At 36.7% G+C, this 25,072-nt stretch overlaps 1 protein-coding gene across 1 annotated transcript in view; it reads left to right on the forward strand.

Moving 5' to 3' along the window:
* ARMC3 (armadillo repeat containing 3) overlaps nt 1-25,072 on the forward strand; it is a 55,130-nt gene that overhangs the window by 2,868 nt on the left and 27,190 nt on the right. Inside the window, exons 3-6 of the mRNA XM_087815869.1 lie at nt 200-394; nt 2,397-2,580; nt 13,732-13,884; nt 13,986-14,091. Of these exons, the coding sequence (XP_087671995.1) occupies nt 200-394; nt 2,397-2,580; nt 13,732-13,884; nt 13,986-14,091 (638 nt within the window). The remainder of the gene's footprint in view (nt 1-199; nt 395-2,396; nt 2,581-13,731; nt 13,885-13,985; nt 14,092-25,072) is intronic.

Here is a 25,072-nt window from a genome sequence, read left to right on the forward strand (position 1 = left end):
CATAGTTAAAATGGATATTTTGGTGTCAATTGAGGGTGTGCTTACTTTTGTTTGTGAATTATTTTGGAAGGGACTCTGCAATGAAAGATTTCAAAACTATAACTTTGAATATTCTTTGTTAGAAAATAGAAGTTCTCCATTTTTGAGGTTATATTTTACTTTAAAAATTACTTATTTGATCGTTTGTATTTCATGGCAGGATTTTACGTGTCGAACTATACTTCCAGAACTAAATGCAATCCCTTCTATATTAGAGCTTTTGAAGTCAGAATATCCAATTATTCAGTTGTTGGCTCTCAAAACCTTAGGTGTTATTACAAATGATAAGGAGTCACGAGCAATGCTAAGAGACAATCAAGGGATGGACCACCTTATTAAGATTCTGGAAACTAAGGTATCTAAAACATTTATTTAACTGTCTATGAGGAAATGTATCTCTCCTAAATGTTGTTATAAAATATAAATTATAGAATATTTTTAAATTTTTATATTTTTAGAAGAATTTTTAAATAAAATTTTATTTAAGCATGGTACTAAGTATAGTGGACTAATATGCTTATTGCTACATAGTTTGTCAGCATGATTAAATCAGACTAATGATAAAGGCCATTATAAAATAATTTTTGAAATCTCCTGGGAGGTTTCTGAAAAAATTAAAAATTGAGCTACCATATGACTCAGCCATTTCACATTTGGGTATTTATCTAAAGAAAATGATTACACTAACTCAGAAAGATATATGTGCCCCTATGTTCACTGCAGCATTATTTACTATAGCTGAGATCCTCCTTTTGCCTAACATGATACAACTATCACGTGTACAACCAAAAGTGCATGGACACTTTTCCCAGGATAGGATGCAAAGTCCTCAGATGATGTTTACCCTTCTCCTTGATCTCCCATAACTTTACTATGAAGTCAGATTAACAATACTTAAACACTAGTTCATAAAGTCGTACATCTTATATAAGGGCATAGAGAGGGAAACATTAAAGGTGTTGCATATACACACATATTCATAACAAAATAAGGAAGGAATATTAATGACAATTACAACCTCTTTTCTATAACTGGTCACATGGTCATAGTTGGTATTTATAACTACCTTCTTCCAATACCCATCCCATATTCCCTTTGCCCTCAGCAAGTACTTTTGCTTGGTGGAGTGACCCAAATGTCATTTCTGAAGTGCCTGGGCCATTAGCAGTCTGCCTGGATTGGGTCCTTGTAGCTTTCCGTCTACTTTAATCACAAGGCACCCTTAGGAGACACCCGAATGGATCTCCTGTATTCCAGAGATACTCTTTCTTGCCTCTGTTATGGAGTAGCAGTCCGATTTCCTCTTGGTGGTGGGGATCAATCACCCCGGCCAACAGTAACTTCCTTCTTTGCCTGTCGATTTAGAGGCATAAGGAGCCCACAGTGGCCAGATGGTAGTGTTTTCTTTCCATGTCTTCTGGTGGAAGCATTTCTCCCTTTGGTACTAAGACCTCTAGATAAGCAGAGCATAAGGTCACAGAGACAGCAAAAATTTTGCTAGTGAGTCACTAGAGATAACAATGAGTGGTGTGCCTCCCATTTCCACCCCTTGATTCCTGGCACATGAACCCCGACTATGGTAGTAACAGCAGCATATGTTAGATGCTGATTCAGAACCTATAAAGCCTCCTGAAGAACCTTGCCCCAGACCTGCAAGGTATGCCCCTTGGCTAGCCCTGAAACTGAATCTTAAAAAGGCCTTTCTATCAAACCAGCTTTAGGATGATGAGAACCAGGGTGAGGCCAGTGAATTCTGTGAGTGCGGGCTCATTGCCGCACTTCTTCTGCTGTGAAGTAAGCTCCCTGGCCAGAAGCAATGCTGTGTGGAACACCTTGGCGGTGGCCCATCTTTTCTGTTTCTCTCACTTTAAGGGTTTCCACCTTAAATTTCTAGCTCAGGAAGACTGCAGTTTTCCATTGCTATGGGGGTTTGGGAGATTCCTCAGGCAAGACAGCCACACACTCACATCCTTCCCTCTACCAGTTGGAGATTTTAAGGAATATTACTTTTCTTCAGCTTCTGACTGCTTTTCCAAAAAAATTTTTCTTCAGATTTTAAAATTGTTGTTGGCAGAAGGTTGTATGGGCACCTTCACTTGGATACGATTGCCAGAAGTTTCCAGTAATTATTTTTACCTATAAAACACTTTGGAGTAGGGGAAATGAGAAAAGATGGGGCAAATGTTTAGGGAGTGTGATGTTATGTTAATAACAGAACTGTTTCCTCGGGCATCTGATCCCCAACAAAATTAATTACATTATGCTCTGACTGACCTTAATCCCTCTTGTGTAAAATTTGGAAAGTATAAGTTTCTTTTAGTATAACTTTCTAAAATTGTGTTTGCTTTTATTACTAGGAATTGAATGACCTTCATATAGAAGCACTTTCGGTGATAGCCAATTGCCTTGAAGATATGGATACTATGGTGCTGATTCAACAGACAGGGGGCCTTAAGAAGCTTTTAACATTTGCAGAAAACTCTACAGTTCCTGATATTCAAAAGAATGCAGCAAAAGCAATCACTAAAGCAGCTTATGATCGTACGTCTCAATTTATGTAGACTAAGCACACATCTTCCCTCTGTATTTTTTATTTTGTTTAGTACTAGCAAATACTAGAATATCTGTCTGCTTTTAAACCACCATTTAAGAATAGTGCTATACTTACTACTTACGACAAAAATTCATCTCAATGCCAGTGAATTAAAGTAGAGATTGCTTTGTCAAGGACATAATATACTGAATGTGATCTAATTGTGACCGTATCTATTTTAAACAATTCAATCCTAAATTAAGTTTTAAGCCTTTGTTTCTCTTGATTTTGGCGTGATGCAGAATATGCGCATTGCTTGCGATCCTGAAAACATTATTTCAATAAATCCACATTTGGAATGCTATCTATGTAGTAATTTCAAGTTTCAGCTGAGTCAGTGCCATGTTACAGAGGTGTGAAAAATAATATGCTCATACTATATACATAATACAGTTTCATTTCAGTGGCAAGCTATGTTGACATAAATCTGTAAAATATGAGAGATTAATTGTGTCACAAGCACTGAAGATGAAATTATAGTTTTAATTTATGTATATCTGGAGTATATGATTTAGTAAAAGATGTGACTTTATTTTTCCCCTTCCACATCACTCCTCATATAAATGATAACAACTTTGACTAGTTTAAGTGATTTATATTCTAAACATATATACTCATGTCTGTATGTATGTCTATGTGTATATTATGGAGAACATTTCCTTTTCAACCCATACTGGATTTCTTCAAGGCAAAGTCTGAATGCAGTAAGCCAAATTTCACTGTCCAGTACATAATTGATAAAGAGTCACCTTTTGAGTTACTTTATATGCTCCATATCTAAAGATAGGCCATAAAATTAAGGTTTTAATATTGACAAAGATTGGTTGATTCAGAACTCTGTCTGATTGAACTAAACCTTGTCATATCTGGTCAGTTCTGTTTTCTATCTATCACAGGCCTTAGCTATTTGGGACCCAAAGAGAGGGCAGTAGGAAGATAGGGAAAATGTCACACCTAAAATTTTTGCATATCTCAACTTCTCTTTGAATTCATGTGGCTGGACTGTTAGAAGATTGTGTCAGTCTCTCTTGCAGTAGTGATTTCATGAGTTTATCACCCATCATGTGACACAGTAGTGGAGAGAGCACTCCGTGGAGGGTTCCTGGTGTTTTAGTTCTACTACTTGTTCCACTACTCGCACTGCACTGACCTCGGTATGTGACTATGAGTGAACAACAGCCTCTCTGGACCTATTTATTCATTCATTTATTAATGATTTATTGAGTCCAGCCCCTTGGTGTCAATAAAGCCAGAACAGGCAAGTAAATAGTCAATCATAGTGCAATGTTAAGTGTGTTTGATGATGAAAGAACAAGGTCACCTAGGAGGGCCACCTAATGGAGACCTGGATCAGATAAGTCTTCCTGAAACAGAAAGGACCTATTCAGGCTAGAACCTAGAGTAAATAATACACTTTGGCTGGGCAAAGGAGATCCTGGTGGAATGGGAGAGGATCAGCAGTGCTCTAAGGTGACAGAACAGTATGTATAAAGGCCAGAGAGGGACAGAGCATGGTAAGTTCCAGAACTGAAAGTTTTCAGAGTGGTTAGTGAACAGAATGCAGCAGAAAACTGAGAGTTAATGTTGTAGAGTAATGAGGAGCCAAATGCTAATGGGTGTTATAAGCCAAGTTAAGGACTTTGAACTTTATATTGATAGCAACAAAGGGCATAGAATTGACTTAGAGAAAGGAGGGAACATTACAGATTTTCACTTTTTAAAGAAAGAGCACTCTTGTTGCAGGGTGGAGAAGAGATTGGAAATGTCCAGGCCCAGCCAAAAAGATCAGGAAGGAGATTGCTGGGGGTGATCTAGGTGAGAGGTGAAGGTGTCCTGAAACAGAGACGTGGTGCTGGAGATGGATTCAGAGGCAAGGAGAATTACCAGGACAGTGCTTGGCACATTGGAAGGTCCATAATTGTTTGTTGAATGACTACATGCATTGGGGGAAGTAGATGATGTCTAGGACAAGGCCAGGTTAATGGCTTCAGCAGCTGGAAATAGAATGGTGCCACTCATAGAAACAGGAACTCAGGAAGAGAAGCAGGTTTTGAGTGAAGGAAAGGAAATGAGAGTTCTATTCTTTTTTTAAATTGTCATAAAATACATATAAAATTTATCATCCTAATCATTTAAGTAATGGATAAGTAAATTCACTTAACCATTAAGTAAATCCACATTGTTGTGCCAGCACCACCAGCATTCATCCAAAGAACTCTCTTCATCTTACAAAGCTGACACTCTGTACCCATTAAACACTTTCCCTCCCTGCAGTCCCTGGCAACTACCATTCTTTCTGTTTCTATGATTTTGACTATTCTAAGTACTTACATAAGTGGAATTATACAATAATTGTCCTTTTGTGACTGGTTTATTTTACTTAGCATGATGTCCTCACTGTCCAACCATGTTATAGCATGTGTTGGAATTTCCTTCCTTTTTAAGGCTGAGTAATATTCCATTGTATGTATGGACCACATTTTGTTGGTCCATTCATCCATTGATGGGCATCTGGGTTTCTTCCACCTTCTGACTATTGGGAATAATGCTGTTGTTAACATGGGTGTACAAATATCTCTTCAAGTCCCTGCTTTCAATTCTTTGGGGTGTATACCCAGAAATGGAATTGCTAGGTCATATGGTAATTCTATGTTTAATATTTTGAGGAATTGCCATACTGTTTTTCATAGCAGCTAAACTATTTTACATTCCCATCAGCAGGGCACATGAGTTCTAATTTATCCACTTTTCACCAACACTTATTTTTCATATTCTTAATTGAATTTATTGGAATGACATTGGTTAATAAAATTACATAGGTTTTGGGTGTATAATTCTATAATACATCATCCGTGTAATGTACTGTGTGTTCACCACCCTAAGTCAAGTCTCCTTCTATCACCATTTACACCCCCATACCCTGTTCAGCCTCCCTCCACCATTTTTTTTTCTCAATAGAAGCCATTCTAATGGGTGTGAAATGGTATTTTACTGTGTTTTGATTTGCATTTTCCTAATGACTAGTATGTTGCACATCTTCTCCCTGCACTTATTGACCATTTGTATATCTTCTTTGGGGAAATGTTTATTCAAATTCTTTTCCCATGTTTTAACCAGGTGGTTTATTTTTTTGTTACTGAGTTGTAGGAGTTCTTTATATATTCTAGATATTAACTTATTATCAGATACATGACTTGCAAATATTTTCTCCCATTCTTTGTGTTCCCTTTTCACTCTATTGATTGTGTCCTTTGATGCAGGGAAGTTTTCTATTTTGATGTCCAGTTTATTTATTTTTTTCTTTTTCACCTGTGTTTTGTGTGTGAAATCCAAGAAATCATTAATGACATTAAATTCAATGTCATGAAGCTTTCCCCTTATGTTTTCTTCCAATAGTTTTAGTTTTAGCTCTTATATTTAGGTCTTTGATCTATTTTGAGTTTTTTTTGTATATGGTGTGAGGTAAGTATCCAACTTCATTCTTTTGCATGTGAATATCCAATGTACTCAGCACCATTTGTTGAAATCCATTCTTTATTTATAACACAAAAAATTGACAACATAGTCTTTAAGTCCCACCTGGCACTTAATGTTTTATGAATCTACTACATTACAGTTCCAAATTGTGTTTCCTGACTATTTTAGAATCTAATAACTGAATCTGTATTTAGTTCACCTATGCCATTTGTGATTTTTTTTTTTCATGTTCCCTTCAACTATCTCTTTTGCAGGCTATAGAATCCTTGTCTTGTTTAGTCTTTCCCAATAATCATGTTCTCGGGTTACACTGTAATCATTTTCTTACCTTTTCTGGACTTTCTTGTATTCATGATACCCTCCTTGAAGTATAGTGATAAGCATTATGACCAACATTTTAAAAACATGCACCATAATTTATATAATATAAAGATGGGCAATTTTATAATTTATTTTCAATCTTAGTCTGATAAAGCAGGTATTTTAGTCAGACTTTTGACCATATCTGCATATTGGTCCAGCCCTTTGAAACAAAGACCTACAGTGAATCCCAGGCCTCATTTCTCATTCAGGATGCAGAGCTCATAAGTTTTTCATTTTAAAATCTAAAATTTTTTATTTTGGAAAAATTCAAATTTTACTTTACATTTTCATTGAAGCCTTGTATATTATCAGTGTATCCAAGTATTCTATGCAATCTTGAAAGGGTATATTCTTTGCCTACTACTTAACAAATATTTATTGTGTGCATGCCCTATGCAAGGCACTATTCTAGAAGACAAGGATAATAGTGAATAAGTGAATAAATATTTGTTGAATAGACTAAAAGGTGTATTTCCTGTAGAATGTAGAGTTTGCTATTTATCTTTTAGCTCTACTTTATAAATTATATTGTACAGTCCTTTTTGCCTTTATTTATTTTTATTTATTTATTTATTTTAAAATATATTGTTATTGATTTCAGAGAGAGGAAAGGGAGGGAGAGAGAGAAACATCAATGATGAAAGAGTCATTGATCAGCTGCCTCCTGCATGCCCCCAACTGGGGATCGAGCCCGCAGCCCGGGGAATGTGCTCTGACTAGGAATTGAACCGGGATCGCTTGGATCCTAGGTCAATGCTCAACCACTGAGCCACGCCCAGCCGGGCTTGTCTTTATTTTTTACTTATTTTGACCTATCACTGATGAAGAGTGGTATATTAGAAGCTTCCCACTAGGTTGTTTCTGTTGATTTTCTCTTATAACTTTATTTCGACTTTGTTTCATTTAATATTATTTTATATCCACTACTGATTTTTTTAAAACCTCACTTACTGCTTTTTAGCTTTAAATTCTAATTTGATATTAAGATTACCATGTATTATCTGTTGGTCTGGGCAGAACACAGTTCTGTAAACTCCAGATGGTTTAAATGAAGAGAAAGTGGAGAGCCTACTTTTACAGGTATAGGCAGGGTTAATGAAACAAACAAGGGATGGGGAGGTCCCCAGAAACTGGTAATATTGAGAAACCCTCACTACCACTAGATCCAAAGGCAAGGTGATAAAACACTGTTAGACTTATTTTTACAACTATTGTGTTTGGCCTTATTTCTGACATCACCTTTTATGCCTTTTGCTTTTTCTATGCCCCCTCCTTTGTTTTCTTTTTCTTCTTTTTATTACATAGGTTTTAAAATTTTTAATGGTTATTTTAAAGATAAACTTGCTATCTTGATCTCAAGAGATTTAGCATTTTCACTTTGTAGCTCTTTTTCTTCCTGATATTTGTAATTTCATAGGGGGTTATAGATTCTCCTCTCTAAAATCTATGTAAACATTTCATTTTTGAGAATCACTTTGCCATTACATTCAATTTCATCCATATTTACCGTTTAGAGTTCTGTACATATTATATCTCCTTCAGTGTACATTGTGAATTTCTCATAATAAAACATACTCATTCTTAAGATTTTATTTTTGATTTGTTTCTCAGTTAACCAGAGTATATTTTTTCAGTTCAGTATATATTTTTTTCAGGAATTGTCAGAGTGGTATATTTTTTGAGACCTTACCTGTGAATGTTTGTGCCTTTATATAGACAGGGTGGGGCAAAAGTTGGTTTACAGCTGTTCATATGGAAAATAATACAATATTTAATAAATAATAATAAAAGAATAAACCCTGTGCTTCTCGTACTCACAACTATAAACCTACTTTTGCCCCACCTTGTGTATGACAGTTTAGCTGGGTTTGGAATTCTTCTGCCATAACATTTTCTCCTCAGATTTCTATGAACCGTGCTTTTGTAGAGTCTGAGTCTAAGGCCAGCCTCATTTCTATGTAAGATGCTTTCTTTTTGTTTTTGGGTAGAACCCGTTATCCTATAAGTTTAAAAAAATTGCCAAAATGTGTCTGAGACTCTCTCTCCCTCTCTCTGTTTATTACATAGTAAAGCCTTTTGATCTCCAAAGTTGTGTTTTGTTTATTTTTCTATTATACTTTTGATTATTGTTTTTGTTTTAATATTTTTACTCGGGAATACTTATTATCTCTATACCATCTCTGTTCTCTTTCTTCTATGCCTATTACTCTTTCATAATATTGGTTTTTAATGTTTTATTCACCATGGAATGAGGAGTGCTCTGCCTAGACTTGGTTTGAATAAAAAGACAAGGCTTATCAGGGTGTCCTTTGCCTTTTTCCCCATCAGTTGAGATGACAATAGAATACTTTTGCCCAGTTTTGAATGATGGTGAGGCTTCTCTCTAATGTGGCATTGCAACACTAATGTGCTATTTTCTCCTGGTCCCACTGGTTATATAGGCAGATGTTGATATAAATTTGGAACATTCTATGGGGCCCATAATTGTTCACTGAGCAGGGGCATTTTGGAAGCTTGTTTCTTCTTCTCTTGCCCCTGCTTCGGGACCCTCTTTTTCTCCTTTTCTTCTCAATCAACCTCTCAATCAAAAGACTAGTGAATTTAAATAACCTCACCTCTTCGTCTTATCTCCATCACTTAACCTCCTGCATGTGTCTTCTGTTTCCACCATCCTGCAAAACCGATCCTTGTCGAATTTCACATGGACCTCCCAACTCCTAAATCCTACAGGTACATTTTCAGTTTTTTCTTTATTGATCTCTTTGTGGCATCCCCACTGTTGATTGACCCCTCCACCGGAAAACTCTTTTATCCCTTGACTTCCATAACACTCCTCTTCCCTCATGATGACTCTGTAATCATCAGACCAACCCTTTGTTTTTACCAACTTTCTGTCATCTGCCTATCATTTCAATATTAAAATTGCCTTCCCAAATTCTGCCTTGCCTTTTAAATCTCCCTGAGGAATCTCATTTGTGACTCATGTTTCAGCTGACTCCTTATTTGCTTATGAATCCCAATCTGTATCTAATTATGACCTGTCTTCTGAATTCCTGCCTATATTTCTGATGACTTCCAATCACATTCAACTACATTACCCAAACTCAACTTTTGAGGGGTCTTTAATTTCTTTGAAAAGCTTATGAAAGAGAACCACCTCCCAAATGCACATATGCCCAACATTCTGCCTGTGCCTTCAGGGAGTTCATGGACTTCTGGAAACTCATCTATGCCTTCTGGATCCAGGGACTCCAAGTTAATAACTCTTGGACTAGGAAAAATAGGATCAAGTCGCAATGCCTTAGCTTGGAATCAGAGATTCTTCCATCTTGTACTATGATATGGCCACTGATTATCCATTTCCTCTTGCTTGGATACTGTCCATTGTGCTGTACCATAATTTTTGTACATGTTTGCTCTGGTTTAGTCTGGATTCTGATTTTGGAAATTCAGTCTTGACCTATTGGTATCCATGTTCTTTAAATGGCTAGGCTTAGAGGGAAAATCACATTTACTAATTCCATTGCTTTTGGAGGTTTCAGCAAAATATCTGGCTTTTCTACCTTCCTTTCAGAAACGTTACAGTATACTTTCTCATGCTTTATCCTAGAGTACCCCACTCTGCTTTAAATATACTATTGGCTTCCTCATACCATATATCATACCGTATTTCATCTATCTCTACTATAGTGGATATACAGTACATGTCAGTTCATGCATAATACCCTGTGCATGAACTCAGGGAGTTTGATCTCATACTTTGGAATATCAGCCAACCACCGCCAGGCAAAAGTTAACTTCCATTGCTTAGCAGAACCCCCATCTTCCAAATGGGACAAGACTTACAGCTACCCTAACATCACTTGACCAACTGCCCACATGTATTACAGTAGAAATCCTTCACCTTTGTCTCGCAGGTTTCATCTGTTACTGAAAAAGTTTAAATTTTATAATTCAGTTCACTCAATTGGAAACCTTTGTCTATAGTCTCCTTCTTTCCTAAATTGTTGTCACCTTGGGTGACTGTAAAACACTGGAGAAGTGAGTCAAATGAATCCGCAAATCCAATGGGTGCACAGGTGGTTTAATTTTCTTATAGTCTGGTCTGGCAGCTTGATTCTTGGAGCTTCTAGAAAGATAGATGATTCCACAAAGATTCAAGCTTTCTCCTAAAGAGTGAGCCCTCTCCTGATTGGCAGGACGGGGCTTTGAGAACAGCTCTCCATTCTAAGCTTCTGCAGAAGCAGAATTCCTCTAAGGCCTCTGAACGACGTTCGCCATAACATTTGTGGGTGGACCTGCCCATTCTGTTCAGAACTTAGTGCTGGCACAGAACCATTCCTCTTCCCTAGGCCCAGTGCTGGAGGCTAGACTGGCAACTTCCCCATTTACCTGATTATTCTCGTCTATTTTTGTTGATTTACTTACCTCTTACCGCTGTTAACCTGGCCAGATCCACAGGATCCACAGTAACCACCCCTTCCTTCCTGCCTCCGTGCCAGACTGTGCCTTGTTTTCAGGTCCTACCTGTATTTCTTGTCTACCCGTTTATATTCAACCACTGCCTGCCTTGACCTCTCTCTTGCCAGACCCAGCCAGATTAGGCACGCCTCACTTTATTTTAGACATGCCTTATTTTATATTAGTAACACAGATAAACTTTAAAAACTTATAAGAATTAACAGTTACCCTCTAATATCTCTGTATTGAAAGTAAATAATCATAAAGGAGTTTTAAAATAATTTTCCACAGAAAACTCCATTCTTAACTAGATTTTAATGAATATTGTTCCATATACTTTCATTAGGGACAATGTACCCACCAGTGTTCTTTTATAGCATTTTATTTTTTACTTTCCATCATCATCATAAAAAAAAAAAATTTGTAGGCTTGGTAATGCATTATCATTGCATGTCAAAACAGTTGAAACAAACATGTAACACAGAGTCTTTAAGTTTTGCTTGTTGAGAAAAGTTTTAACGCACATTTTAACCATGGAAAACCCAAATCAGTTTGCCTTTGACCTGGCATCAGGAGGAGGAAGGTGTTAATTACCACGTCACCACTAGGTTATGAACTGGCGTTAACATCTCAGCAGGAGCAGAGCTGGCACAATAGAGACTCTGAGAAGAGGCGAAGGAAAGCATTGCATACAGATTTATTTTCCGTTACAAAACCTCATGCTTTTTATTTTAGTGATACTGAACAAATGTAATTTTTAAAGGACATTCCTCTATTCATAGCATAATTACCTTGCCATCTTTATTATCTGCATAATTAAAACATAAATACTTCACTTCTCTGTGTAGCAATTCAATGAAAGTACTTGGTTACTATGTTAATTCATCTTTTAAATTTATTATGGCCACGCTGCAGTCAGCACTTTTGAGGGTTAGTGAACACAGCTGGATTTTGAGAGCACTATCAGCAGGGCTGAGAAACGAATTGCCCATAGTATTTAAATTATTTTTTTAAATCTCTCCAATAATTGCATATACACCATTTTGTTTTGTTTTAATGCAACAATCACATACTCCAAACTGTCTTTTCAAATTAATTCTTTTGGCCGATTTTCCTGATAGAATCCGCACTCAGGGTGTTCTGTTTAGAAAGTTGATTTAGAGCCATCAGGGAAGTCTTACTTATAAATCTAAGCATTTTAGGTCAGATACTGAAAAATTTTCAGACTTTGTTTATTCAGAAAAACTAATAAGGACTACATATATTTTTAAACATTTTAGAAGCCACATATTTGAAATTTAAATATTAATCACAGCTTTTTAGTGAAACCGTTATGGGCTGCCTGAATTCTAATTTTAAATGAAAGGAGCAAAGGATTAAAATGATAGGATTACAGGACATAGCTCATGATTGGTTTAAAATGAGTAAACAGAAGTGTTAGTAATTTAGCCAGTTATTATGGCCAGATAGCTCAGCGTACATCCAAGTATCAGATGAAAAAAGGCCAAAATATTTGCAAATATGGTGGCATTGAAATGTGATACTGCTCCTGTGAAAAGGGTGATTTAAAAGTTATTGTTGAAATAAGATAAATCATACATTAACTTTTAAATGAAAACCTAGTTGCAATCATTCCTGAAAGTATTTCTGAAAAGCACAATTAATTAAAATATGTATAAGTAATAAATTATTTCCACACGTAGATGTTATAACCTCAATTGGTATCAGCATTTTTGCAGATTTTTATTTTAACAGAATATTATTCTCTTATATGTCAGCATCCTAATAGCATATATCACACATTCTTCTATTTTAATCATGTAAATTGACTTTATAAAAGTTAATTAAAGGAGAATCAAACCCATGATAAAGTTTAATGAAGGAACTGTAAATAGATTAGCAAGGAATTATTTTTGTAAGCTGTTTCTTTTCAAAATGGTCTCTGGTACTTCTTATGACATTAAAACTGAATTTGGTTTAATATATATTTTCTAGTACATGTTTTTTAATAGATAGCAACTTATTTAGAATTAACTATAGAACACAAAACAAAAAATTAGGTATTAATGTTCTAATTTAGTTGAATAATATATTTGCTTTAGTATAGTAATGAGATTGCCATTTATTTAAAAAATAAAATGAAATAAAGAAAAAAACATTAGGGAATGTACTTAGAGTTGTAACTTTACTTGTTTTCAAATAAAGAAAACTATGCTAATGTATGTTTACATTATGTTTATGGTAAGTTAGCAATTTAATTAGTTTAATTTTTGCTATGTCACCATGTATTGTAACTTAAGGTAAAAGATGATTACAACTTTTATATAAGCTTATAAATTCCTTATGACTTAGAATCATAGTTTATTACTCATTTTTACTTTCTCCAGCTCATTGGTTTGTACATCTTAGTTATTCTTCAAATATTGGGTTTGTATTTAAAATAAACATCAAATAAACAGGTGTTTGTCCTTAGAAGATAGCATATGTGAACACAGCACCATGCCAGGCATACAATTGATGTTAAATAAGTTCTTGCTAAATCTAAAACTTGCCTCTTTCTTATTATAGAATCCCCTTTGCCGTAGTATTGATATCATATAAGGGAATAGAAAATAGAGCAATCAATATCCCTGCACCATTTAGCGTAACCACTGTGTTCTAAAGGTTAAATGGAGATTTGTGTGTGAGTGTGTAGTTTAGACTCTCTGACTAAAGCTAGCAAATAGTTTGAATTCCTATCATATTTTGGACAGTTTTTGCAGCAAAATTCTGATTTTTTTCTTTTGTTTTTATGAAAGCTGAAAACAGGAAATTTTTTCACGAGCAAGAGGTTGAAAAATGCCTTGTAACCCTTTTGGGCTCTGAAAGCGATGGAACTAAAATTGCTGCTTCCCAGGCTATTTCAGTAATGTGTGAGAGTTCAGGCAGCAAAGAATTTTTCAATCATCAAGGTAAGCAAACTGGAAAAAGTCATTTTGTGCATTTTCAGGTGACCATAGTCTAGTTGAGGTGGACATTGGTGAAGTTACATTTTACCTTTCTTTTTTTGTAGGGATTCCACAGTTAGTTCAGTTGCTGAAAAGTGACAATGAAGAGGTAAGGGAAGCTGCAGCCCTGGCCCTGGCTAACCTGACCACTTGCAATCCCGCTAATGCAAAGTAAGTAAGAAACGACTCACTCAGCACTGCCTTGTTTGGGAAATCTAATTAAAATGTTCATTTTAATATTTTGGCCCTCAAGGAAGTTTACATATTCATCCAGGTGATCTATCTTGGGATAAAACTCTTAGGAAACCTTCAGAAACCCTTATGAAAATAAGTAATCAGATAGGCAGGTTTTCCAAAGATACAGTCATGCCCACATAAGGACTTTTCAATGACTCACCACATATATAATGTCGGTCTCCAAAGATTATAATGGTGCTGAAAAATTCCTATTTCCTAGTGATGTCATAGCCATCATAAAGCTATAAGGTAACACATTACTCACATGTTTGTGGCAATGCCAGTCATATAAAAGTACTGTATACCGTATTTTTATTGTACTTTTTCTATGTTTAGATATACAAATATTTACCACTTAGATACACAAATATTTACAATTGGTTACAGTATTCAGTACAATAACATGCTGTACAGTTTTATAGCCTAAGAGCAGCAATAAGCTACACCATATAGTCTAGCTGTGTAGTAGGCTATACCATCCAGGTTTGTGTAAGTACATTCTATGATGTTTATACAATGACACAATCACCTAACAACACATTCCTCAGAATGTATCCCCGTTGTTAAGTGACATATGGCAGCTATAAAATCTTGACTATTTCTGGGCATGTTTGGAAAAATGTGCAGGCCATTTGATTCAGGTAATGGGTTAACTCTTGTGGAAGGTTTCAGTACAAATAAAATTAAAATCTTTAATGATGGAAATCTTAAAGATAACATATAACAACATTTGATAAATTTAGAAAAAACTTAAAAGACCCATTTTAAATGGACATAAACATTAGATAAATCTAGAAACATTTAAAAAGTCAATTTAAAGCAACGTACTATGGGTAAATACTATGAAGAAAGGTTGGAAAGGAGTGCCCTCTGTATTCCAAGCACTGTGGTATGTGACTTAATTCACTGAAAAATGTAATTATCAAGATAACCTATCAACTAATGAAGAAACTGAGGCTCTGCAAGGTTACCTAATTTTCCTGGGTATAAATATTTATTAAAATAGCTGAGCTGGAAATTAAATCAAGGTCTGTTGGACTCCAAAGTCTGTGTTCTTTCCTAGACAGAAGATAAGATTGCCTTATAAAACAGCAAGAATTTCATGAAGGTGACTTTTATAATTAAAAAAAAATTATTTATCCTACATAGATCTCAATTGGCCCATGTATTAGTCAGGGTTCTCTAGAGAAGCAGAACCAATAGGAAGAAAGAAAGAAAGATGGTAGATGATAGATAACTGATAGATGATTGATAGATGATAGATATAGATAGATAGATAGATAGATAGATAGATAGATAGATAGATAGATAGATAGATAGATGATAGATAGATAGATGATAGATAGATGATAGATAGATAGATAGATAGATAGATAGATAGATAGATAGATAGATAGATGATAGATAGATAGATAGATAGATAGATAGATAGATAGATAGATAGATGATAGATTAGATAGGTGGGTAGATTAGATAGATAGATGATAGATTAGATAGATGATAGATAGATGATAGATAGATAGATAGATAGATAGATAGATAGATAGATAGATAGATAGATAGATAATAGATATTTTATATATTGGAATTGGCTCATTTGATTGAGAAGGCTCAGAAGGCCCACGATCTACACTCTGCAATCTGGTGACCAAAGAAAGATGGTTGGGTCATTCAGCCCAAGTCTGAACGCCTGAGAACTAAGGGAGTCTTCTATTCATACTTTTCATTCTTTATTATCTGCATAATAAAGGTAACTTAAAAATGATAAAAATGTGAAAAGGTAATGAATAAGTATAAAAATAACTATTCAAAGACATAGGAAAACAGGATAAGAGCAACCAGATTCACTTATTTAAAGTAATAGAAGGAAAATGAAAAGTAAAATTATTTTTAAGTTAATAAATAAAAAGTGAGGTTAAAACAACCCCCATATAAAAAAATAGATAAAAATAAAAATGGGAACCAAGAGCAATAATGAATTTTATATAAAAATGTAATCCATTTAGTTAGTATGGACACTATTATCTATCTTTTCTTGATTCACTGCTAGTCTTACTGACAATTCTCAATTTGTAATACTTTTTAGGAGGGAAAAAATTCATTTTTAAAAGAAATGTTATTTTTCAGCCTAATTTTATGTTCTATTTACCTGTACTCTCCTATCCAATTTTTCATATCAAAGTTTTACAATATTTATGCAAGTACTGAGAATTATTCTTGGTTGACATTCTTCTGAGGGGCAGATCCAACATATTATAAGAAAAATTTAAACTATTAATTTATAACATCACTGCCATCTGTTGGATCTGATCAGAATGAGAGTTTTTAAGTTACCACAAGAATGAAAAGGGGCAAGTGTCTTTCATTGTCCTTTGCCAACACTAACTAAATTTTGGCTGTTGGTAAACTATGAAAAGATTACAAAATATTATGATTATCAACTAGACGTTTTTCAAAAGATACAATTATTGTAGGAAATAAAACAAGGAATAAAATAAAAATATAAAAAGTAATAACCATAATTATTTTAATGCCCATAGATAAATCAGAACTGCAGCTTTGCCATAGAAACTAATCAAGTCTGGTATTTACACATAGATCATACTCTGATTCTTGGTCCCTATTCCATATTATCTCCGTGAAAAATTGGATGAGTTCCCGAAATCTTAGAGACTCCTTTTATCTCAGTTTCCTTGCTTTTTATTTTTTATACCCCTTCTTGACTTCTCATAACAGCACTGACTCAATACAGTTCTGATGGCAGCATATATAGTGGTTACTTAAAAAAAATTTGATTGATTGCTGGGCCACTGCTGGCCTCCGCAACAGCAAAGACAAAGAGCTTCTCTCTAGGGACTGGCCTGCTACTGAGTGATGTAAGGTCAGGACCACAACAAAGGAAGTGAGGAGTGCACCCCAAAAGGACCCCACAAAGAGTCAGAATGTCCCAAAACTATATGGATCTGCGTTTGGGAGGCTTGGGAACTCATTATAAAAATAAAGCACTAACTAAAAAATTTTAATACCTACTAGAATTATTCATGGAGTACCATGCCTAAGCAAGCCATGCAATTTGTAGAAAAAATATTTATAAGGTATGTTGCATAGAGGACTTCCTTCATACAGTGAGTACTTCAAGAAAAGGCAGTACTTCATTTATTCACAGTGACCTAAACCCTCTAAGACATTTCAGTATTGTCAGGGAAGGGCCCGACTTTAAGTGCCTTCTTGGAGTGTTAAATCTCTCTCGTGTGTACAGAAAGCACTTTTCAAGGCTTTTGTGTTTGTTTGTGTTTCATCTCCACCCCATGAAATAGAATTGGGGGAGGGATATAGATTTATTTTTAACTGTTTCTTTTCATTTCTTTCATTCTGTAGATTTAAGTATAGACTAATGCTCTTCCTTAGAATTGCTTATATTTTATTGTGCATTTAATAAGGCTGTTGTGCAGTGAATTGACAGTCATTTTGAAGGGAAAACCCCACCTCTCTTAAAGTTAACAAAATACCACAATTTTACTCCCCCCTCCCCCGCCCTTTCTCTAGAGGAAGAGACGGGATATCTACCTTTGAGATGGCTAGAGAGGTGTATTATCACCCTTTGAAAATAAATTTGAACGCCTGTTCCAGATCATACGCCTGGGCCAATAAGCACATACACACGTAGCCTTAAGTAATCTTGTCACTTAGGATGCTTTTTTTATTAAAGAAACATTGACCACAGAAATGACCCACGGTGATTTACAAAATTAAAATGCCAGTCTTATGAAAAACGCAAGCTCCTGTTACAGACTTGATGTATCAGCCGGACTTAGTGCTACAGTCGTGCAGTTATTGTCTTTGTTGCGCAGGGTTTTCCCCGGGAGGCGTCTTCCGCTCCGCTCTCCCTCCTCGCAGGGAAGGGACCTGCGTCTTCATACTGACCCCTAGTGGCGGCTTGGGAGGCAGTTGGGGGAGGGGCGGAAAAGGTGGCGGGAGAATTGCTCTGTATTTCAGCGAACCCCACCCTAATTTTATCTGAAACATTCTAAAATAATACTTTAAACATTATTGAAAGATAGTGATCGGGAAAGCATTTAATTGTGAAGCTTATAAAGAGAGAATATTGTGCTGCTGAACGTGTTAATAGATATTTGGGTTTGTCTTTGTACTTTTTTAAGAAGCAGTCACTTCAAAATGTGTTGACACGTTCATTGTTCTGGTGGCTGAATATCTGCTGCGCTCTATGACCATATAGGATAAATATAACAAGCTTGAAAATATCCATTAATCGTATTGTTACTGTAGTTATTCTAGGGCTGATTTTTCGCTCTTGACTTTGTATAAGAAAGATGATTTTGTTTTAATATTCTTATTTATATTGCTCTGCTGAAGGATGCTTCGTTCTTTGAATTAGAATTCTTACAATATGGGCACCCTGCAAAATAACTTGTGCTCGTTTCAAAATATTTCAGGAAGTTCAGGTTCACATTAAGGGTATTTCAAACTTTTGTGTTAAGGATGATTCCTCAACAAGCTTACACAAAATGTCACTTACTACTTTAAAGGGCTTCTGAAAGGAACACGTAAAATAGATAGGCACAGTCATCATGGTAAACTTAAGAATTATTTCAGCATTGTTTTTATCCAAGTTTACTGAATGGATACTTTTCCTTCTCTGCCTGATGGAAGGTTGTTATAACATAAGATATTCTGGACTGAGAAAATTATTTCAGATTTGAAGGAATATATAGAATGAAAAACGGGATTTTGCAATAAAACCAGCTGACTCCACATCCCCATTTTGTGTCAGTTGATGCCAACTTGACCTTCACAGTTTGAACTTTAGTAGCTACCTGTTTTGTGAGGGTAGGTGAACCCATGAAATGTTCAATTAGAAAATTATCCATGTGCTTTTACTACCTAGAGAGCAAAGGCTGACATTTGTCTAATGCTATTTTAAAATTGCTGGTACCTCTTTTAGGTTTAATTCCCAGTGTTACTTATTTTCAGAGGAAATGATTGGTTTGCCTATCTTTATATTTTGTGAATATTCTCTCTCTCAATTTGAAGCAGTGCTTTAAAAACCTACATAAATTCCATTTTTACTCATGCTTGGCCTTTTATATCAGCCTTTTTCCATAATTTGTCTTCCCTCTGGAAATGGCCTTTTTTGCTCAATGATTACACTTAAATAGAAAGGCTTGGGTGGGATTCCTGAGGAAATGCCCCAGCTCTAGCCCTGCAGGTGTTGGAGATTTGGCTGTGTAGCTGAATTTTCTGATAATGAAAATTACATACACACATGCAAGTTTTGAAATATGATCATATTTTCTCATGGTCCAAGAAACTGTGACAGGATATCGGGAAATCTCTGCCCTTGTGGCTCACAGAGTATGAGCAGATAATGATGATGATAGCTGGCATGTGTGTGCCAGGCATTGAGCTAAGTTCTTGAAATGGAATATATCATTAAATCCTCGAAACAGTTCCATTGGGTAGGGAATATTATTGTCACGTCCGTTTTTCAGACAAGGAAACAGAGGCACGGTCTTTGCTCAAGGCCACCGAGGTGAGATGAACTCTCACACGGAGGCAGTCTGCCCTGAACATCCATAGGGAGCTTGCAGGAGTTGAAGCCCTTAGTCTCCACCCTTGCAACTTCTCCTGCTGTCTTCTCACTGCCTCCTTGACTCAACTTCTACAAATCTTTCCCACCAAAATGTTTCCCTTTGCTTTCCTAATCTCTTTGAATTCCTCCAGACCAGAAGGGCCAGGGCTCCTTCAACTCCAAAATCACCTTTGGAGGAGTGAGTTTTCTTCCCCTCCCTCCTTCCCGCCCTCCTTCCACTCTTCTCCCCGCTTTTTCTCCCCTCTCCTTCCTCTCCTTTTTCTTACAAAGGGTGAGAAAAGGCAAAACATATATCCAAAGGCTAGTAAAATTTTCCCATTATGCTAGAAATCAAAGTGGTCTGCCTCATTTCTCATTCCCCGAGGAATGATGAAGTGAACCAAGTAGATTCTGTTTTTTATTTGTTTGTTTGTTTTTCTTAGAAAATGCCCTATTTTTTAAAGCTTAAGAGATTGATAATCGTATAAAAGGTAATGCACTAATGCACTAATAGAAAACACCATGGTTTTGACCCTGTGCCTGTTGATTGAATTGCTTCGCAAACAAGTCTTTAGCCTCTCTAAATGTTACCTTTCTTAACTATAAAACAAGCAATAAAAAGTGAATCTAGATTGTCTATTACATTCTGTGCCTCTGAGTGATCACCCTCTACCCAGCATCGCAAGGAGCCTGGAACACAACTGGGAGGAACTAGATGAGATCACACTTGACCGCTGTTACCAGTTTATCCCTAAAGCTAAGGAACTTATTACTTCTGAACTTAGGCTTCTTTTGTAATGTTTCACCATCGCTTGGGTGTTTTTTAGGTGCAAGGCACTGTTCTAGGCTGTAGGGTTGTAGTAGGGAACATGACAAATGTTCCACAGAACTGCTTGCATGTAACTTACTTTTAGTGAGGGAGACAAACAATACTTGGGAATTTAAAAAATATATATGTCTTTATTGATTTCAGAAAGAGGAAGGGAGAGGAAGAGAGATAGAAACATCAATAACGAGAGAGTCATTGATCTGCTGCCTCCTGAATGCCCCCTACTGGGGATCGAACCTGCAACCAGGGCATGTGCCCTGACCAGAAATCGAACCTCGATCTCCTGGATCATAGGTCGATGCTCAACTGCTGAGCCATGCTGGCTGGGCATACTTGGGAAATTTTAAAAAGGTAATTTCAGAAGTGATAACAGTATAGATTAAATAAAGCAGTACAGTGTCATAGAGAGGGCATGCATGACCCTGGGTTGTGAAAGGAGTCATAGGGAATGGCATAGAGCTCGTCAAAGAAGGCCTCTCTGAGGAAGGGATGTTCGAGCTGATGAGGATAGGCCAGTTCTGGCAAGTGCCAGGGTTTTTTATTTGCTCTCATACTAGAGCATTCAGTGTCCTTGTTATTTAGTTAAGAATATCAGCAATAGAGTATCTCTAATTACTTTGGGATTGGGTCACTTGTCATCTACAGATATGTAAATAAACTGATTTCCAGGCTAAACAGAAACATTTGGTAACTGCAAAAGCCATTTATTATGAATATAACACCTTGACCATTATATCTATTCTATCAGGAGACAAGTCAGCCATGTAAGATGAAGGCAATTGTTCTTTCCTGGCAGCAGCTTAATTATTGGCAGGCGTTCCAGCTTTGGAGATAGAAGGTGGCATGTACAGAAGTGAAGTATTGCAATTGAACAGATAGGTCAATAAGAATTCCTTGTCACTTGTAAGAAAATTACATTTGATTTCCCTGGACTAAAACCTGCGTGCTGTTCGTGAGGGCTACCATGTACTAGCCTCTACGCAACTGGCATTTCCCTCCTGAGAAACCATGATGTCACAGCAACTGTAGCAGGAAAACACATTCTGAAAGTCTTGAATCATGCCTACAAAGGAGAATCAATATGATAGAAACAACGCAGTGTCACATGCTTTTAAATAATTTTGCATTTCTCCTATTTTGCTATGAGATGGAAAACTTCATGCATTTGTTTCTTCTGCTAAGTTTTACTTTCATAATCATGTTGCTTATAAACTCTTCCTTTCAAGGATTTGCCTGCAACTAATTGTGATTCTCTCCCTTATTTCTGGTAAGCTTCTTTAAATAATATTTCTTAAAAAGGAGAAGTTTTCCTGGCTACTTTTGTCAGTCCTGGAGTTCAGCCAGAGTTCAGGGGCACGTATCTCAGTCTCCGCAGCTGTGGGGTCAGGGTTGTTTTGGACTCTGAAATTGATCAAATTAAGGAACACACTAGACATCTCGGATCATTACCTTTGTTGAAAAACTGGCTGGAAGGGGAGTCAGGAATCCTGTTCACAGCATTCCAAATCTGGCTGTGATAACCAGGAGACCTGTTTCTCATAACGCGTGTCCCACCCCCGCACACCTGTATAGACGCGCTGGGAGTCCGCAAGGCTTAAACGCCAACCCCGAGTGGCTGCTGCACACGCACCTCTCCGGACCACTTGCAGTGTGTCTGCTGCCAGTATGTCTTCCTTGGTGTGACAGCACTCACGGAGACACATGAAAAGCCATGCTGGTGGGAATGGTTGCAATCACTGTTAACAAACACGGTTCTGATTGCCAATATTACCATCTGTTCCATCAGGTTCCACATATTCCCCAGTATGTGGGCTCTGTTAAACAGATTTCTGCACTGCCCAAGGTCACCCTTGATTCATGTAGCCAGACTATAGATGTATTCAATAGGAACTTCCCAACTGCAGCAAGGATCAAATTTTGAGAGGCACCACCAAATAGTGCTATCTGATGACACAACCGAAATAAAGAGTCAACAATGTCTGCAAAGACAAAATACAGACATCCCTTGATATATGAAATGGACAGAGCCAGAAAACGTTGTCCAAAATGCAAGATTTCATTTATTAAACTTCATATAAAAGTTCCCTCATATAATTACAGAAGCATTGGGAGTGGGGCGGAAATAGCCTGATTTCAACAGCAGCTGGAAATGGTAAAAGTGAGGATCACAATTTTGTCGAGTCCTCTCCCTTCTTGCAAACTTAAACTTGAGCTGAGTGCTTTTCCCTCACCCCTTCTCAACACCCACAGAGGTTTCCTTCATCACTTCCTTCCAGTTGATCCAAGTCAATTAAAATATATTGACTTGTCAGCACTGGGGATATAAATAGGACTCGAACACTGCCTCTGAGAAGCAGGTACCAGGTGCAGACAGAGCACAGCGGAGGGAGTGATTAACAAGGAGAGGTAGCGATGGCCACAGATGACTTTGCAGAGGAAAGGGTGTCTGAGCAGGTTTTGAAGGGTGAACTAGAGTTCCTCAGGGAGAGGTGCAGGAGGGCTGGGGAAGGGTGTTTTGGATAAAGGGAACGAGTGCAAAGGCACACAGACATGAAATCACACAGTATTTTCAGTGAGCCGTAACTAGACACTATTTGTGTAATTGGATTTTCCTTTAATAATGTTCTTAGTGCCCATGCTGTAAGGGTACTTATCTAAAAAACTTTGTGCTGAATTCCTTTTTATAACAAGTGCTGTAAAATAATATTTCAAGATTGCTGCTATTCTCTGATGGTGAACATCTGTGCCAAGCATTTTTTTTTTAAACAAAAATAAAGTTATATATGTTTAGTAAATAAATGCTCTGAGCTCATATAAAAAAGAGATCTAACCTAGTTTTGAGGTCAGGAAATGCTTCCTTGAGACATTTGTGTGAGCCTTGAAAGATAAATGGGAATATCCAGGGGGAAGAGTGTCAGGAAGTAAGAACAACATATGGGAACACCCTGAGATGAGACAGAGCCCGGCCAATCAGAGGCCCAGAGCACAGAGCAACTAGAGGGGTGGGAGGGAACCCGGGCAGGTGAGAGAGGTAGGCTTGGCTCATGCAGGGCCTGGCAGCCATGTGAGAAATCTGGAGCTTCATCTGAGCAATGGGAAGCTATGGAAGTTCTAAGCAGAGGAGCAATATGATTATATTTGTAATTTTAAAAGATCACTTTAGCTGCAAGATAAAGAAAGGACTGCAGAGGAAGAAGAGAGACCTGTCAGGACAGTATTTATACTAATTCACCAGAGAGTACAGTGGAGGGGATTCAGGGGGAGAGATGGAAATGGAGAAAAGGGAGCAGTTTGAGAAATATGGAGGTGGAAAACAGTCAGGACGTGGTAATAGATTGGATACACATGACATGTCAAACTTGACTTCTTTTTACATATATCAAATGCTCCAAACAGATGTTTTTGTACATTCCCTTTTCTGATTTTAGCTTGGTGGTTCTTTCAATTTACATTTTAAACTCTTACTTGATTAAACTCCAACTGGATGGAGACTAATGATAGTAAATATCAGAAAACATTTTCAGATTATTGTAATGACATATGGCCCTGTAATTCTGGATTTTGTAACAAAGTAGTTTGACTTCTGTCCCATTCATTTGGATAACATTGTACTATCTAGGAAACTGAAATGTGTTTTAAAATACGACAGACTTCAGCTTGTGTATATAAAAGACAGGGAAAAATAAAACTGTCTTGGGTTTGAAAGACACAAAATTAATGCTTTTTTTTTTAAGTACAAATTCTGCATTTTTTTAGAACTGAAATAAGTTTTTTAGGTAAAAATAATAGCTTGATTTTTTGCCATAATAATTTAACCTCAGTGATGGTTTTTACACATAAACAGAGCTGCACATAAATTATGGGCAGATATGTAAGTATCACGCCAGTGGTGCTCCCAGCTGCGCGCGTGTGATTTGTCTTTCTGCCCTGGCAGTTATGTTCGATTTAGTAAAGGCTATATTCCACTGTGTTACGAGAATCTTTGGTTTTTTAAATAGCTAGGTTTTTATGTACTTCCCTTTACTGCCTCCATAAAGAGCGAAGAAAAGAGCAGAAGGTGGATTGTAAATGAACCAAAGCCTACTATGACTTTGTACAGGAGAAAGGCAGAGACAAAACCCAAGTGGAAAGACTGTGAGCAGAGGCACACCTGATGAGAAATCCCCGCAGTTCCATGACCCCATTTATTTACAAACAAGAGAAATTCAAACAAGACAGCATGACCCCATATACTCACTTAAATTTTCCAAAAGCTCCCTGATCCACACAAGAGAGAAAGCCTTGAGAATTCATTGGTTTGTGTTTACCTGACGTACTCTGGCTTCTGTCAGGGATGCATGTGTGCTCTCTCTTTACTCTCCAAAGTGAACACTGTCAAAGGAAAAACCATTAAGTGGCAAAGGACTCATACATTTTAGCTAAGGTATGTTTATAATAATTTAAAACTAAAAAGTATTTGGTTTAAGGAACTGATTACAGTAAGTACCTGAAAAATG

This window comes from Miniopterus natalensis, chromosome 1 (assembly GCF_054644295.1).
Source record: "Miniopterus natalensis isolate mMinNat1 chromosome 1, mMinNat1.hap1, whole genome shotgun sequence".
In the NCBI taxonomy this organism is placed as follows: domain Eukaryota; kingdom Metazoa; phylum Chordata; class Mammalia; order Chiroptera; family Miniopteridae; genus Miniopterus; species Miniopterus natalensis.